The 18,193-nt window shown below is 47.7% G+C and overlaps 1 protein-coding gene across 4 annotated transcripts in view; it reads right to left on the bottom strand.

Annotated features, from left to right (window-relative positions):
- AFAP1 (actin filament associated protein 1) overlaps positions 1–18,193 on the bottom strand; it is a 153,445-nt gene that overhangs the window by 25,437 nt on the left and 109,815 nt on the right. For all 4 annotated transcript variants that reach the window (XM_030876858.2, XM_060298926.1, XM_030876856.2 and 1 more), the window contains 2 exons: positions 11,309–11,520; positions 6,375–6,520 (listed from right to left, as the gene is read on the bottom strand). In XM_030876858.2, the coding sequence (XP_030732718.1) occupies positions 6,375–6,520; positions 11,309–11,520 (358 nt within the window). The remainder of the gene's footprint in view (positions 1–6,374; positions 6,521–11,308; positions 11,521–18,193) is intronic.

Here is an 18,193-nt window from a genome sequence, read left to right as displayed (position 1 = left end):
TCACCCCAGGCTCCTGGCAGCTCTCGCTCGCTGGCCAAGGGCACCCCCTCTGCCCACAGTGCTTCTCTGAGACCGCTCCTCCTTTCAGTCTCGGTGGGAACTTCCCGATCACCCCAGCCTCCCACCTCTGCGTCCCTGTCCTGTCCCCTGCTCCTTCCTACCACTAATCACCACCTAACACGCTGCACGATCGTGTGTCTACCGTCCGCTTTCCTCACTGGAACACGAGCTTCAGGAGGACACGGCCTTTGCCAGTTCCGTTCATCCGGCACACAAAAGGTGCCTGGCAAGTACGAGCTGCACGAATGAATGAACACAGGAAGGAAGGAAGGAAGGAAGGTGTGAATGGTTTGCTCGTGGTGCTGTAAGCGAAAACCCTCAATGCCTAGGGAAGAAACAACCCAGATAACATGTTTCTCCTAATTGGGAAAACTAAGACAGCCTGAAATGAAAAAAATAGTTTTCTGGGTTTTTTTCCAATTTTGCTTCTTCTTGGGATCTTACATTTCTATGGTAACTAGATGAATAAAAGAGAGCAAATGAGAAAGAGTGAAGGCAGTAAGCGGGGAGGTGAGAACTGCCTCTCTGACAAGAGGTCTTGCAACAAAACTACACTGGGATTTCTGGTTCTGAAGAGAATGAGAGGAAGGGGCTGTGAAGGGTCAGCCCCCAGGCTCAAGCTGCAGTTTCCACTCACCCAGCCCTGGCTGCAGGAAGGCGGCTCAGGTGTCCCTCTGCTGGGACAACGCGGCACGCACGGCGAGTCCCACCCTGGACACGGTATTCTCTTTAATTTACAAAATAACTCTTCCTGCTTTTTTCTGATACAAAAATGTATATCATTATTCTATACTTAAAATATATCAGGGCTTCCCTGGTGGCGCAGTGGTTGAGAGTCCGCCTGCTGATGCAGGGGACGCGGGTTCGTGCCCCAGTCCGGGAAGATTCTACATCCCGCGGAGCGGCTGGGCCCGTGAGCCGTGGCCGCTGAGCCTGCGCGTCCAGAGCCTGTGCTCCACAATGGGAGAGGCCACAGCAGTGAGAGGCCCACATATCGCAAAAAAAAAAAAAAAATATATATATATATATATCAACATATATTTAGGAAAAGAAAATGTACAGAAAAGAAAGAACAAAAGATTCTCCTTGTTTTTAGATACATATTTGAAGTTTTCTGGTTTAAACATCCCGTTTGAGGGTATTTTGGGGGTGAGGGTTTGGTCATGTGAGAGGCAGGACATGGGATGACCACGCCCTCCCCATGCCTGTGGTCCCAGGACGCTCCACTGCCCGTGAGCACTGATACCTGGATCTGTTCCACGTCCTGGCAGACGGACCCCCTGCCCAGGGACTGTCTCCTGCCTGGTCTGTGTCTCTGGTTTCTGGCGCCCAGCCTGGCACCCACACTGGGACACAGATGCCAGGAAGGAGCATGGACCATGAAGGGGCAGGACAGATGCTCACTCACTTGGAACAGACACCAGCAGGATGCTTCTGACCCACGGAACATAAGGGGAGGTCACAGACACACAGGATGTCCTGTCCCAGCTGGAAGAGACCTCGGCCACCAGCTAGGCTGCCCCTCATCTCACAGAGAGGGACCTGGGCCCCCAGACCAAGTCTCTGGGCCCGAAACAGCGAGTGGATCCAAGACCGAGTAAGAGGCCCCTCACCTTCTGGCCTGGCACTCTTCCTAAAATACGATCGTTAGACAAATAGGAAAGTGGAAATCAGATAAGAGACCATATGCCACTTGTTAAACCAAAAACGTAAGACAGAAGAAGGAAAAAAAAAAGTATAGGTAAAATATACATAACAGAAGTGTCACCATCTTAACGTTTCTTTAAATATTTTATTCATTTATGTATTTATTTATTCATTTGGCTGCCCCGGGTCTTAGTTGCGGCACGTGGGATCTAGCTCCCCGACCAGGGATCGAACCCCAGCGCCCCGCACTGGGAGCGCGGAGACTTAACCACTGGGCCACCAGGGAGGTCCCTACCATCTTAACCACTTTTAAGTGTACAGGTCTGGGGCACTAAGTACATTCACACGCTGTACAGCCATCACTACCACCCACCTCCAAAACCTGTCACCTTCCCAAAAGCTGAAGCGCTGTCTCCCCACCGCCGGCGCTGGCACCCGGCACCCAGCACCCCACTTCCTGCCTCTGGGGATTCGCCCACTCACCTAAGTGGATCACCCAGTATGCGTCCTCTGGTGTCTGGCTTATTTCACTTAGCGTTAATACCTTCAAGGTTCAGTCATGTTTTCAGGAAACAGATTTTAGAATAAAACCTCCCAGGGATTCAGATGAGAGGGTGACTCAAGGTGAAAGTTTCCTGTCAGTCTGCCTGCTCCCCGCTCTGTGTCCACACTGATCTACCGCTCGGATCACCGTCAATGTTGTCACAGCTTTCTTACGAGGCTCCAACCCAGCATGACTTGAAAAGAGTTCCAGAAGAAACTTTCAGAATATTTGCCCTGTGTCGTATCATCTATATACACCTCATTTAAAAACAGGCTGCAGGAAAGCACGTTTCAAATGTTTACCATTATTAACACCCTTAAATAGGCCACTTTTTCTGGGAGCCTTTACATTACTATTATTTCTTTTACTGTCCTCTTCCCAAAATATACCATTGACCTTTCTCCCTCAGACGTAATCCAATGTACAAAAATTTCCCCTAATAACCCTGAGAAGATTCATTAACTGGCTGACAATTTACATAAAGGCAAAAATTAATTCAACCTCAGATTATTTAACACACTGGCAAGCTACCATATTTTATAGTTTGAACACTGTTTCCTTGTTAAATCTCTTTTCTCAATTTTTACAGAAGGTTTGGCAGAAAACTAATAAATAAAAATAAACTTCATTGCTAAGTGACATCTCCTATAAAGGTTTTTCCTATAAAGGTTTTAATGGGGTAGCAAAGACTCCTGCAGCCACAAGCTCATTACATGCATACTTTTAATAAATCAGTTTTCAGAATTGCAATCTACATTCCTTTCTCGAAAATGTGACCTTCCCACATTTGGTTTAGATGAATATTCCACACTCATTTGTGCTACAGGGGAAATATTTTTAGTCAGGGTTTCTCTTAGATGTGGTCATCAGTTTGCTTATTATCGCTGAAGTTACACGCGGACTTAGCAGAGGCTTTTTGGAAACTAATAAGGTTCAAAATAGTATGGTTCACAACCATAAGCTCCTTTCTTTTATGTCACTCTAGATGGGTAGATTTTGCAAAAGTGGACTTAAGGATATTACGTTTCTTAAAAAGCTACTTTAAATGTGCTTTATTTACTGCACGATTAGGAGGTCCACTGTAATTTACCTACACCTTGCTGATTAGATAGAAGGTTATTATGGAAAAAATAACGAGGATGAACAGTCAGCACTTGACTATGTCACCCTGGTTTTCACACAAAAGAACAGAAGCGAGAATAAGCAGTTTGTACTTCAGAAGTCCTCCAGCATTACTGGAGATTTTCCAGTAAAGTCGTACAAGATTGATTCATTTTGTCAAGGCTATTTACCTTAATTGGGTGTAACATGGTGGCTTGATTCCTAATATGGACAAACGTTACCTTCATTTTACTCAGCCCCAGAATGTCCCAGGCAATCATTAAATAAACATTCATTCTACAACCCCATTCAAGATACAAAGGAAGAACGCTCCAATCTCCCATAAACACCACTTGGGTGGGAAAACTAGATGGCGCTGTTCTTATTAACCAGGCAAATGACAGCGTGAACATTGGAGTTTATCTTCTTCCTACTCAAAGGGTAGGAAGCTGATAGAACGTTTATCGTCACCTGCTGATTATGTAACTCCATCACCTGCTCTGTTTCAATCTGCCTCTCCTCAGCCCCAATCCAGACTCTCTAAAGATGAAGGAAACAGAAGGGGGAATCAAGGGATCAGAGCTATGGCAGCTAGAAGTTTCAGACATCATGTCGCCTAAACTCTCTGTTTTCTACACAAGGAAGCTGGAACACTAACAGCTTAGGAATGACTTGCCCAGACTTTCCATTTAGTAACTACTGCAGCAGGACCAGAACCCGATTTCCTTCCTCCAGCCCAGGGCGTCCCCTCGCAATCCCACGGGCACCGCTTTACACCAAGGATCAGCAAACTCCTGCCGGGCATGGCCACGTCCGCTGGTTTCAGGACTGTCCTGCTGCTTTTGCCCGGCCATGCGGAGCTGAACGTGGCGACAGAGAGGGGTCGTCACAGTGGAGAACATGTGGTCTGCAAAGCTGAAAATGTTCACCATCTTGCCCTTCACAGAAAAGTATGACCAACCCCTGCTTTAGACAGTGGACAGCATGAAATAGGAACCAGCCACTTCTTAATTTCACAGATCCATTCCTACACATCAGCAATCCTCAAGTGTTTTTCGTCTTTACATCCTTCGAAGTTACTGAAGACTCCCAAAGAGCTTTGTTCTATGTGGGTGTTTGCTAGCAGTGTTTGAAATTGAAACTCACAAATGTATTCATTTTTATTCATTTAACAATAATGGGAATAAATCCACCACATGTAAACATATTTCTATAAAAAATTAACTACATTTTCCAAAATAAAAGAAAATGAGCGAGAGAAGTGGTAGTCGTACATGCTTGTAAATCTATTCAAGGTTTGGCTTGAGAGAAGACGGCTGGATTCGCACACGTGCTTCAACATTCAACTGGTTGCAACAAGTCGCTTTGGTTGAAGCATATGAAGAAAATCTAGCCTCCCGCAGATATCCAGTTGTAAAAGTAGATAGCTTTTCCAGGTCATGGTAGATATTCTTTGATGCTACACCAAAGCTCGACAAGTAGTAATTTCTTAATGATTAATTTCCATGTAGAATCTTCACTATACTGCATCAAAAAAACCAGACTCAATATCACCACCAATCTTATAAGAAAAGTCTGAGTACTGGGAAGCTGTCAGCTCACAGTGGCAGATACAAATCTCCCCGAATTCTCATTTCTGAGTGCAAGCTCGACTCCACTGCAGGCAACAGACACTGGCAAGTGTTTTCCTCGAGGGGAGAGGCTCACTCGGTTCATTTCTGGAAAAGTGTCTGCAAATACTTACGTCTGAATAACCACAGTTCACCTGTTAGTTGTTCTTTCAAGTAAAAGCGAAAAAATGGTGGTGGGGTTAGGGAGCGGCTAGTTGAGTTAGCAACTCAGTCTTACAAGAGCGTCTCCTCAAGACAACATGACAGTTCAGTCAATGTAAGTGCTTTGTGTGTCCTGCCCACTACGTAAATGTTAAAAAGACACGTACTCGAGAGACTTCATAAAAATACCTACTATCTGGCCCTTCACAGAAAAAGTAATAATTGTACTGCTTCATCACAGACATCTTTTTGTTTTTTTTTTTTCCTTCTGGCTGCGCTGCATGGCTTGCAGGATCTTAGTTTCCTGGCCAGGGATCAAACCCATACCCCCTGCAGTGAAAGCGTGGAGTCTTAACCACTGGACCGCCAGGGAAGTCCCCATCACGGACATCTTAAGTGAACACAGCATATCCTTTTACTACAAGCGAGTGGCAATGGTCACAGCACAGTGTGGAGTGACCACTGATGGTCCTAAGGCACCTGCCAATCTATCCCCCACCACCGCCCTGCTGTTGCTTTTGCACCATCGATGCAAATGTCAATACAGCGAAGAAGAAAAATAATTTCTTAGAATTATTATGAGAATAGTTTTGACCTTTGGGACTCCCTGAAAGGGTCTTGAATACCCCCAGGGGTCTGTGGACCATACTTTGAGGACTGCTGCTATAATTTTCTTTGCCATCATTATGTTAAGGAAATATTCATAGTTTAAAAGGACGTTTTTGTACATAACAGCACTTTAAAAACAATCACATTTAAGTTTTAAAAGTATATGATTGATGGCTTTGAAAACTCAGTCGTCACTACAGCAATATGTCGAATTATTTATGCTTTATAGAACTGTTCCCCTAATACAGGGGTCAGCAAACTACAGCCCATGGGTCAAAGCTGGCCCACTGCCTGAGTTTGCAAATAAAGTTTTATTGGCACATGTCCATTCATTTACGTGTGTGACTGCAGTGGTGGAGCTGAGTAGTTTTAACAGGGAACATTTGGTCCACAAAGCCAAAAATATTACTATCTTGCCTTTTGCAGAAAAAGTTTCCCAACCTCTGTTCTAACAGAAAACACAGATGGTTGAAATGACAAACATTTCAGCAAAATTTGGGTTAATATTATACAAAAAGGAGTCTTCAGCTGTTTTTTTTTTCCCCCTTGAAGGCTATACACTTACATAAAAGGAAAAGAAAATTAGGGAAAAAATAAAGTTGTTTAATTTCAGTGCCGCTTCGCACGGCGGTGGATCTTACCAGAAGGTTTGCTTGGCCGTCTGAATGACACTGGCCGACATCTCCACGTCTATGTAATCATAGTGCAGGGCCCCAGGGTCTGTGGAGGACCCCGTCTCAGCCAGCAAAATCCCAATCCACCTGCCCATGTCTTCAGAAGAAGATGCCTGTTGAGGTGAAGGGGGGAAAAGTGCATTTTACTTAAGTAACAGTAAAGAGTTTTAACATTTTCATTAAAATGTCAAAAAAGAGACAACATAACAGGAAAGGCGGTGGAACACGAAGCACCTGAGGATGTAGACAAGGAGGCAGCCGCTACCTGAGCCACGGGATTAACACCGCGTCCACTCCGAGCCTTAATGCGGAAGCTGTATAACGGTTATTCCCAAGGAAATAAAAACCCGAGGTCCTAAGATGCCTCCCAATTATTTTGGGGAAAGGCACTAGGGTGGAAGACATGGAAATTCATGGAATTATTTAAATCTCAGCTAAAAGAAGCCGTTTAGAAAGGCTCCTTAATTTGGCAACAAAATCTGGGAAGCAGAAAGGGCCCCTCTAACCATAGCCGCTTAACCTGGAAACCACACCAGGCCACGGCCCCTGTAGGTCACCAACTCTGGTGACCAGTAGCCCCTGCTGTGGTCTCCTGAATGGGCCTGGAAGGGCAATTTTATTTCCCTGATTAGATGGTACAGAATATTAACCTACTTTCACTTTCATATTAGTCGTGTTTATATAGGTGTAATGTTTATAATCGTTGGGCTGCTTTGTGCATGTCATTCTTTAAGATGTTTGAAATGCTCCCCGGATGTCATCTGCCTAATTTGCAAGTCTGAAATATATCTTTAAGATTGGGTTCATTAAAATTTTAAGCCGTCCTTCTTATGTGATTTAGAAAATCACTTACATTACGTTCATAATGGTATTTCAAATGTCTAAATACTATTGGCTAATCAACTGTGTAAGTCATATTTAAAGTTTAGGGGAAACTGAGCTATCGAATGTGAGTTAACTGAATGTCAAAGAAAAAATAAATATTTAGCTTTTTGCAAAAATTACAAATTTTTTATATAAAGGAAGATCTGTAAGTTTAGCTTCAAGACTTAAAGGAAACTGGGTTTCATCATTATAACCTTGATGAGTTGAACAGTGATCAGAATACAAGTAATCATATATATATGCCCCATGGCAGGCTCTCGGGAGGAAGAGCCATTGACAAGGAAGGAGTTGTTTTTTGTGTGCTGATAGAATTGGCTACTGATACTGTACAAGCAACAGTATCATATGCGGCCATGGACAAAGTGAATGGATTCCAGTTACACGCCTTACGGAGAGTAAGAATGTAATCAATGTTTGCTAAATTGAAATGAATTGATTTGAGTGCTTGGATAATAAAAAAATCACAAACATGTTCTCTTCACTGGTCTTTTGTCCTCCTCCAAACGAAATCTATGTCAAGAATGTATCTACGACTGAATCTATATCCGTGTATCTATAACTATTTCATTTAAGCATTTTTAAAAGTATGTTAACATAATATCTAAGATGTGGTTGATACTATTAAACTGTTAACTATTTTCTTCATTGTTTAAGAAATTTCCTCGTAGGCTTTTAAAAAATAATAACTCTGTGGCCTTGGACTAAAATTAGAAGTATTAGCTACGATCTTGTGGTTTTTAGTATACAAATAGGTATGCATGCAGGTACACACATGTATATATGCACATGCATGTGTGTAATACGTATAACACAGAAACATGCCTGAATATACATAGGTACAAACATACACATACACACAATTTCCTATGACTACTGAAAAGGCCAGGCGCAATGACACCCCAGTAACTCTGAGCACGCCTTCTACCCAGATCCTGGTTTCTAAACACCATTACCCACTAGGAGTTGTCCACTAAGAGCTCTTCGGATCACGGCTGATTCCAAGAGGCCTGGGGCAGAGACAAGTACAAGATGAGCCTGGAACATCTTGTTGTATCATAACATGAGGAAAGAGCTCAAAGAAAGAAGGGGACCACGGACTGTGGTGTCTTTATTACAGGGACATAGCAAAGGCCACATGGCTCGAAGGGCTTTCTGCTGACCAACTCTGTTCATTTGACCAGGATAAATCATGACAATAAAGGATTATAAACACTGATTAAAACAATAATCTATGAACCCCTGCTGATATACATATATATATAAATGAATGAATAATTAATTGAGAGAAAGGGAAATCTTCCTTATAGTAGATACTAACTAATAAGCGTAGAAGGAATAATGGAATTAGAAAGTCCCCATTTAGCAGCTGTCATTTTAATAACTGTATCAGGCAAGAGTCATTCACGGATGCTAAGAATTAGTGGGTGAAATTGTGAGTGAGAGGATATTGAAAGAGTCTCAAAGAATCTTCCCGCATGAAGCTTATTAAAGACAAACGGGAAACACAGTAACTTTGCAGTGGGGAAGCCATGCAGACACCCCACCTGAGAGATCAAAGTTAACATCACCAGTCGTGGGACAAACTGACGGGCGTACCTGCTTAAGTGATGCAGTACCAAACACACCACTGCTTCCACGTGCCCCTGCCAAGCATGCCCACCCCAGATTCGAATTTCAAGGAAATGGCAGATATGCCCAAACTGAGGGACCGTCTACACAATAATGGTCTGTACCCGTCCCAAGTATCAATGTCATGAAACCAGACAGAGAAAGCCAAAGAGACTGCAGCTGAATGCAACACACCACCTGGCGTTTCCTTCCGCTGACAAGGGACATCATTGGGATAGCTGGGAAAATCTGATTAAAATCTGTAAGTCAGATAACTGTATTGCATGAGTGTGAATTTCCTGATTTTGATAATTATACAGTGGTTTTAGTAAAGAAATACCCTCATTCTGAGCAACTTCACACTGAAGTGTTTAGGGATAAAGGGGCAACACGTCTGTAAAAGGTTCTGAAAAAATTTACACAGAGACAGAGACAGAGAAAGAGAGGGAGGGAGAGAGAGGGGAAGAGACCATGCGAGAGATATCAAACATGGTAAAATGTTAGTATTTGGGGAATATGGGTGAAGGTATATGGAATTATTTGTACTAGTTTCACAACTTTTCTGTAATTCTGAAATTATCTCAAAAGTTAAGACAAAATGGTCTTAGAAAAAGTACAGAATACACTTTACTGGTCGGATCACTGCATTTCCTAACTGATTCAGGCAAACTCTTTGCTTATGTTGGAACACTGAGTGTGGTTACGTGTGTGTGTGTGTGTGTGTGTGTGCGCGCGCGCGTGTGTATCCGTGTTTGATTCAATAACTGGAATGGGAAAAGGCAATGAAACACAACCCCCATTTTTTGGGGACGTGAGGCTGCACCTACAGGAATGGGAGCAAAGACAGGACAGGGCCCTTCTCACCCAGCTGCTCCCCTGCCCCTGCCCCTGCCCTCCCCACGGGGGCTCCTGTCACCACCCGGTGTCCAGGCCAACGTCTCACTTTTCACCCCCGAATCCAGCGTGTGCCAACCCACAGCGTGTGCCTTCCTGTCCTCGCAGCCTCTCAGATCTGCTGCCAGAGCTCTCACGTGACACCTGAGTTGTTTGCATCCAGAGTACAGTTTCCTCATTTACGTTTTTGGCTTCTTTCCACTCTCATCCACCCTACAGCTCTCAGCCCTCATAAATGCTTACAAAGCACACCGACTCTAGCCCAATGCTCTGTTTTACAGACAAATAAAGAAGCCGAGAGAGAAAAACAGACTGGGTTGTGATCAAAGTCTGCAACAGAACTAGGACTGGGGCCCAGATATCCTGATCCCAGCCAGGCCTGGCCTCCCGTCTGGGAAGTCAGCCGCAAGGGCAGGCTCGGCCCTTCGACCTGTTATCTCAAACCATCCAAGCCATCGGGCAAGGAGCCCTGTGTGAGAAAGAACTACGTTGTTAATCTCTTTTTGTCCCCACCAAAAAAAAGCAGTCTCTGAAAATAACTCCTATCTCCTACTAAGACCTTCTAGGTTGGCTAACGGGGCCCCTTTGATCTTGGTCACGAGCCCACGCCCTTTCCCTCACTGGTCAGTGACACTGCAGTCATTTAGATTAGGCTCTGCATCTGATTAATTCAGAAGACACATGAGCCATGCCACCAAACCTAAAATATCCTCATTTCTATCAACTGTATAGCATAACTATACTTACACGTACACTCTGATATTTGTGTATGCGTGGATACACATATGTATGCGTGTGTGTCTTTGTATCTTAATCATGATAATGCTAAGTGAAAAAAAAAGACAAAGGAAAAAAGGTCTGAATTAATATTGGGTAGAAATAATAACAGACGATAAATAAAAATTTTAAATTTCAAAAACGAAAGTTTTAAGCTAAGTTTGAATTGCCTTTTTTTGCTTTCGTGAATAAGGAGGTCTGAAAAAGCAACCAAACAATAAAATGCATGCAAAGCCAAGGGTTCTTAAAAACCAAAGGTGTTCTTTTGTAATCTGGCTCTCTGGCCACTGTCGATAGGCAACTGGTAGTCAAAAAACACCTGCTCCATCGGTGAAGAAGCCCAGAACATTCCAAAGGACAGCTTGAAGGAAATGGCACCAATTCAGAGGCAGACCACGGTTAGGGGAGAAGTTTTACTGGAAATTTTAAAACAAGTCGTTTTGTGGCCACTTTTAGAAAGCAATCTACTGCCTGGAATTGTGTACTGAACTTCCACGCAAACACGAACAGAGAGGATATCAGACAAGGAGGTGACCCGGCAGGCAGTCTACCGTGGACACTGTGCAGAGAACTGGCTGTGCCGTCCACACAGCTGGGGCCCCTCGGAGAAGAAAAGCAGGACACGTGGGACGGGACAGAACCAAAGCTGCCATCAGCCGGCTGTGAGGACCTGACGGGGCGTCCAGGCCGGACCCTAGAAGGCAAACCACCGCGAGCGAATGCCCTGTGGCTCCCACCTCCAACACGGCCACCTCCTGGCCGTTGCGAAGCAGCCGGAACGTCAGGGGGTGTTTGGAGTCCAGCCCCGGGATGACCTCGCAGCCACGGAGCGGGATGGAGACGATGTGGGTCTTCAGGTCGGCCCTGTCCTTGTGGAGGATGAGCTTGTTTTCCTTGACGCGGCACCAGCGCTCCCGCCAGCGGCTGTTGGAGAGCACGTTCAGGTAGCCTGCAACGAGAGCAGGCCCGTCAGCCTCCCCAGGAAGGATGCGCCGCAGGAGGCCACGAAGACGGAACGAACCCTGCACACAGCACGTCTGCAAGTGCAGGCTCCTGGGAGCAACAAGAGCCACCACTGCAAGATGACTGACCTCCATCAGCTCTGGGGGCTGAGACAGGACAGACCACCCAGGAGCCCGAGTGCACTGTGTGATGCGTGCTGAGGACCACGTAGGGAACCCAGAGCTTGCCCGGTGAACGAGAGGTCACTGAGCCATCAGTGGCTGGCAGGAGAGAGGCTATGAGGACACACTGCCATCCTCAAATAGCTGAAGGGACCTCACCCAGGAAAGGGTTCGGGTTCATTCCGAGTAGCTGCAAATGACACCACCAGGGCAAAAGTGACAAGACAGGCAGATTTGGGCTTAACATGAGGAATAAGACTACCTGAAAATGAAAGCTTTCCACAAAACAGGCAGCCCTGGGAGGGGATGAGTTCCCCACCACTGGAAGTATTCCAGCAAATGACGGCAAATCCTCGGGATGGGATTCCTGCCCAGAGGCCAGAGATGCCCTTCCTCAGTGCCCTCTGACTGGAGGATGCTGTCTGACTGCTGAAGTCTAAAGGCCTGAGTCTGATGCGTGTGGAGTTTTGTCATCCACGTCTCTGAGGCTGCACTACATTCTCAGTGCATAACGGATGGAATGTGATGGAATTACAAGAAGAGCTGTCCTCATTTTTTTTTTTTTTTTTTGCGGTACGTGGGCCTCTCACTGCTGTGGCCTCTCCCGCTGCGGAGCACAGGCTCTGGACGTGCAGGCTCAGCAGCCATGGCTCACGGGCCCGGCCCCTCCGCGGCATGTGGGATCTTCCCGGACCGGGGCACGAACCCGTGTCCCCCGCATTGGCAGGTGGACTCTCAACCACTGCGCCACCAGGGAAGCCCTGCCCTCATTTTTAAAAAAAGGAAATCACCTCAAATACAAGAAACTGATCATTTTCACCTGTCACAAACATACAGTGCATTTTTCTGGAAATAACAAGGCAGGACAAACAGATTTCACGGGGTGACTTCTGACCTGTCCATAATGCTAGGAAGACGGAGGAAGTGAGTGAACAGCATATAGAGTCCAGGTCAACAAGGAAGAAGTGAAACAAGGATTCCTTAAGTCATTCGGCTGCTCTTTCGAGTCACACACACACATACACACACACGTGTACACACATACACACACACGTGTGCACACACGCACACACGTGCAGCTCAATAAATAAATAAATAATAAAATCCTTTCTGATCCTGATTTTTTAAATGTCTTTTTCCAAAAGGGATCTGGACGACGCCTTTTGCTTCTCTTCTGTCCTGCACCTTACACACTTTATTAGCAATGGATAAATGCTATAAAGGCCAAACCAAACGAAAACAAAACCCCAAATAGGGCTGTTAGAGGTTCCAGAATGATGCTATTTTATGTATAGACGTTACTATACATAATAGCTCAATGAATTCACTAGGAAAATGCTTATAATACTTAAATGTACGTTCAGGGCTTCCCTGGTGGCGCAGTGGTTGAGAGTCCGCCTGCCGATGTAGGGGACACGGGTTCGTGCCCTGGTCCGAGAAGATCCCACATGCCGCGGAGCGGCTGGGCCCGTGAGCCATGGCCGCTGAGCCTGCGCGTCCGGAGCCTGTGCTCTGCAGCGGGAGAGGCCACAACGGTGAGAGGCCCGCGTACCGCAAAAAAAAAAAAAAAAAAAAAGTACGTTCAGTTGAATATAAATCAGTTCTACCAATATATCCTAAAGGGTACCTGGGACTAAAACTTCCGTTTGGGACACAAGTTGCCATATTTGTAAAATTACAGAGAAAATGGAGAAGTGAGCCCATGAGCTCAAGTGCCCGGGACCTGAAGTTCCTTGCGCTTTGCACAATTACGAGGGACTGGAGGGAGGCGAAGACAGGCTGCAGAAGCAGAGTTCAGAAAAAGAAGGAGGCTCACACCCTGATCTCCTTCCTTCTTGTTCATGGCTACGCAGCGAAGACCGACCTGAAGCCCTTTGACAGTTAAAGATGGAAGAGAAAGAGCTGCTGTTTTCATTCTGGGAAATACTATTTGGAAATGACATAGTTCTGATCCACTTATTCTTTTTTTTTAAGCTCTACTTAAAACATATAGTCAAATGTAATATCTGAACATCTGAGTAACAGCTATTAGAACTATTTAATATCTCCGTCTATAAGTCATTAGTCACGCTGAAGGCCACATCTTTGGATTTTTTGGAAGTAGCTGGCAACTGCATCCATTGTAAATATGTCCCGAGCACGAATGGACACACGTGGTGTATGGACAGTGTGATGGCAGGCGTACAATTAAGAAGAAACAAACGGAAGCATGGATGGCTTTCAACGAACTTAGTCGATTGGGCACACAAGGTCGACAGGCGAGTGAACAGTTTGTAGAAGGAAGCACTAAGGCCCAGGGCACTGATGGACGTGACCACTGGGGCTGGCAGAGTGGAGGCTTACGTGTGCTCCGGAGTGGAGGCTTAGGTGTGCTCCGGGGCGGGTCCTCACCTGGGCCTTAAGGGGCTGGGGGATCCCTTCAGGCCTGGAGAAGCGGGGAGCGTGGTGAACTAAGACTTGAGACGTCTAGTGACCTGGTCACAGAAAACCTCGGAAGCTACTGTAGGGGCCCGTCCTTGTTGCAGAAGATGGCGGGGGTCACAGTGGGGAAGGAGATGCCCAAATGTTTATTGAGGAATTTAAGCACACCTGCCTCCTCAGTAACAGTGAGGGGATTCCTCTAAACTTGAACAGGACTTCTGGCCCTTAGAATTCACCACGTGGGTGCACCTGTCCCCAGCGCAGGGGGGCCGCAGCTTCTGAGTGCGGCTCGGCCAGCCACGCGCATGACGCATCTCCTGAAGAGGGGAAGGTGCTCATCAGGTTTTCTTCCCTGACCAAGTCACCAAATGCCATGGGTTTCTTGACATGTGAGTCACAAAAGGAATGATTACATTGGACAGATCCACACTTTAGTCAGAGCATGACTTCAAAGGAAATGACCATATTTTAACGCCTTCCTCATAATGAGTTACAGTTGCCCAAAAGGGAAAAGCAAAACGAGAATCACAGTGGATAACAGGCCTGTTTCTGTAAAGAGCAAACGCCACGGAAACAAGCCCACATCTGGCATTTGGCCCCCCCGCCGCAGGCTCCCCGCCTTCTCCAAAGAGGTGGCCGAAATTCCTACTTTCTGGGTAGGGACCCCGGATGAGGGAGAGACCACGCAGGGACATGGCAGGCAGCTCACCGAAGTACCCGGGAGTCAGAGGGCAGGGCCCATATCCCCTAATATTCTTTCTCCCCGCCACGACACGGCTAGGCTGTGAATGGGATCCCTGCCGACACAGGACCCCGTCAGCCCCGAGACGATCAGCCTGAGCAGACACCCACCACCAGGTGGCACCAAAGAGCAGCCGGACCCCTTCGCAGGCTCGCCTGGGTCAGGTCAGCGCCCTGCTAATAAGGCGATTCCAATATCACTTGATGTTTTGTTTGTCTCTTCCCACCTATCATGTTATGGTGAGATGTTACGGTATCGTAACCATCTGGGAATTTCGGTTTGGTGTTCTGAGGTTATCTTTGCTCCGAATTCTAAAGAAAGAACTCTAAGGCCTCTTGCAAAACTTGGTGACAAGTGCGTATAAGGTTTCATGAGGACGGCCTGAGGCTGACCAAACACTCACAACCACAGGAGGAGGGGACAGATGTGAACGGTCCCGCGGTCAGCTGCGTGGGGACCTGGCGCCTCTGGTCCAGCAGCTGCAGACGAGCAGACAGGGCCGCCTGGCCGAAGGGGGGCCCGCGTCCACTGACTTCTTCTCTAGGACGGGAAGGGCAGCGTCTCCGGTGCTCTGGTCACACTTTTGTGAGGACTTTCACTGAATTGCTCGTCTCATCTTAGCCAGCCTCAGACTGTGATCGGCTGAGAGGAGAGGGGCTGCTGAGAGCTGATCCCCGCCCTGCGACGCCGAAACCCTCCCTTCCCCACCAGAGGCACGCGCCCTCCAGCGGGCACCCAAAGAACCCGAGACACCCTTGACGTCAAGAACGCATCCCTCCCCCTTGATTAAATGTCACCTGACCTTCTGTCGGGTGGATTACGACAGGAAGTGAGAGGCATATAACTTCCCTGCACATCCACCAAAAATCCTACTGCTGAAAACGTCACAAAGTCACTGACCATTAGAGCCAGAAGGGGCCCCAGAGATAACCAGAAGGTCTTCCAACTAGCCCAGGTTACCCTGCCTCGGGTAGCCCTCCATCCTAGCAACTGGGGACCACTCCTTTCACTCAGCTTCTGTAGTTCTATGATCGATATTTTCAATGCCACTCATCCGGCATTGCCCTCATGGCGGCTTGACTATGTCTGGTACGCTTAGGTTTTTTTCAGGTGAACAAATGAATGATAATAGCGACCATTTACTGAGCATAAATTACTAAGTAGGCAATGAGCTTAATGTTTCATGATTTTATCCTCAATTCTAAGGAAAAGAAAGTAGTTTAAGTATAAGCCTATTTCATAGGTGGGGAACCTGAGGCTCAGAGAAGTGTGTGCGACTTGCTTAAGTTAATTCATTCAATTAACAAGTGTTTACTGAGCTGCTATTATCCACCAGGCTGTGTGCTCGGTGCTGGGAACACAACTGGTGGGTGAATTCGACCTACATCTTAATCCAGTAATGGGAGGAACAAGAAATTGGAAAATTCAGTGAGACAAGATTGTTAGAGGCCCTGAACTGACTGAGCACAGGATGATACGATTAGTCCAAGGTTTCAAAACTCCCACGGGGTAGCCTGCAGGGATCCAGAGGAGAAGAAGGTGGACAGTTGCGAGGCTTGCGGACGAGTCCAAACAACAGACAGAAACAGGCTGGGGAAGACAGAGAAACGTGAAAGGCATCTCCTGATGCCCTTATACGGTGACGATACTTCCGGAACGCCTGAGCACTGGAGATGGGAAAATAAAGGACCCATCTTTGCTCAGGGGTTTGTGTGCAAGTCTCGGATCATCCTGTGAAAGTGGCTGTTTGTGGGGTGGACCCGGCTGGTGCTAAGCGCAGCACCCGCTGGCTGAGGGCCCGAGAGAGGGGTGAGAGCCAGGCAGGACAGGCGGAGCGGGGGGCTGGGGTGGGCGCCTCTTCCCACCCCGCCTGCGGGAAACCTGCAGAGAGCCCTCTCCTACCTGCCGGCATTTCTCCTGCGCACCCAGAGCCCCAGCTGGCCGGGCTGCATCTCCCAGAAGAGCTGGGATTTGGACTCAGCTCCCAGTTGCCCTGGGGACGCTCTCGTCTGTGCCCCGTCCGCGTGGCACTCTGGGAAGGATGGGGTTCTTGGGCCTTCATCCAGCTACTTTTCCTGCCTGAGACTTTGCAGCTGTCCTAACATAACTGAAGACAGTCATTCTCCCTCTCGATTTCTCCACAGACTTCTCCCCCGTCCCCCGGCCCAGCAAAGAACTAGATGACAAATTTTAAAACCTTGTGCACAGAGGATGTTCTCTTAGTGGAGGCGAAAGACGTCCACGGAGAGCCTGGCAGAAACCCTCAGGTGATGATGCGGGGCTGCAGCTCCACCAGGCCTGCTCTCTGAGCAATTCCACTGTGCCCTTAGGCCAACTGCCCACGCAGCTGTTCATTAGGAGTCACGAGGGTGGCGAGCCCTGGGGGACGGGAGGGGGACGGGGGAGACCTGTGCTTCAGGACAGCGACAGGGTTGGCCGGCGGGCCTGGCCCTGTCCCCAGCTGGCCGTGTGACTCAGGGCAAGTCCCACAACCTTCCCGAGTTCTCGGTGTCCTCATTGTAAAATGAGGGGTCTGGACCACAGTTGCTAAGTTGCCTTCCATATGAATGTTTAATTGTTTTTCATGAAAGAACCTCTATTTCCTTTGCTGATCTGGGGCAGTTTTAAGAAAAAAACCCAAAAAACTAAAAAAGGAGTTCCCTTTTTGTTGGCTAATTCCCTCTTTCCATTTCTAACTCCTGACTCCTATCTCCTCTCCAGGGCTAATGCCAGCGGGAAACAACCGCAGATCACCCAGTGCTGTGAGCCGCTCCAGCAAGGGCAGAGGGCCACAGGCCCCGGCATTCACAGCCCCCCTGCAGCTGCCCTCCCGCCAGGGCTCTGTCCAGCTGGCTCAGCTTCCGCAGGGCGGTCGTTCTCAGTGGAAAGAGCATCAGTCAGCGTGCTTCTGTGACCCCACTGCCGTCGGACCAGGGGCAAGTTCACGACCTCTGCATGCACGGGGGCTCCCAGACTGCTGGCCTCCATCTGCGGCCACCATCTCCCCTCCCAGCTCAACCCACAGGCGGCCGCTTCATGGGGGCCTCCCTGGGATGACACCTCAACCCCGAGAGGCCTCGACCACTGCCCGCCCAGCCATCTTCCACTCCATACGCACTTCTGCACAGCACCCCAGGGGGGTTACTGTGTCACCAGAAGTCTATCAGGACTTCCTAGGGTCACACCTGTGAGGAGCTGGGAGTCCACCCTGCCCCCCCCTCGGGAGGCCCCCTGCCCCAAGTCTACCCGCGCTGCACTCCACAACCGACTCTTCCTGCCCACCCGCACAGCTCTGAGCTCACGGCGCCCTTCCAGCACAAGCCACCCCCTGGGAC

This window comes from Globicephala melas, chromosome 5 (assembly GCF_963455315.2).
Source record: "Globicephala melas chromosome 5, mGloMel1.2, whole genome shotgun sequence".
Lineage (NCBI taxonomy): Eukaryota > Metazoa > Chordata > Mammalia > Artiodactyla > Delphinidae > Globicephala > Globicephala melas.
Note: the sequence above shows the minus strand (reverse complement) of the source record. Positions and strands in the feature narration are given on the sequence as shown.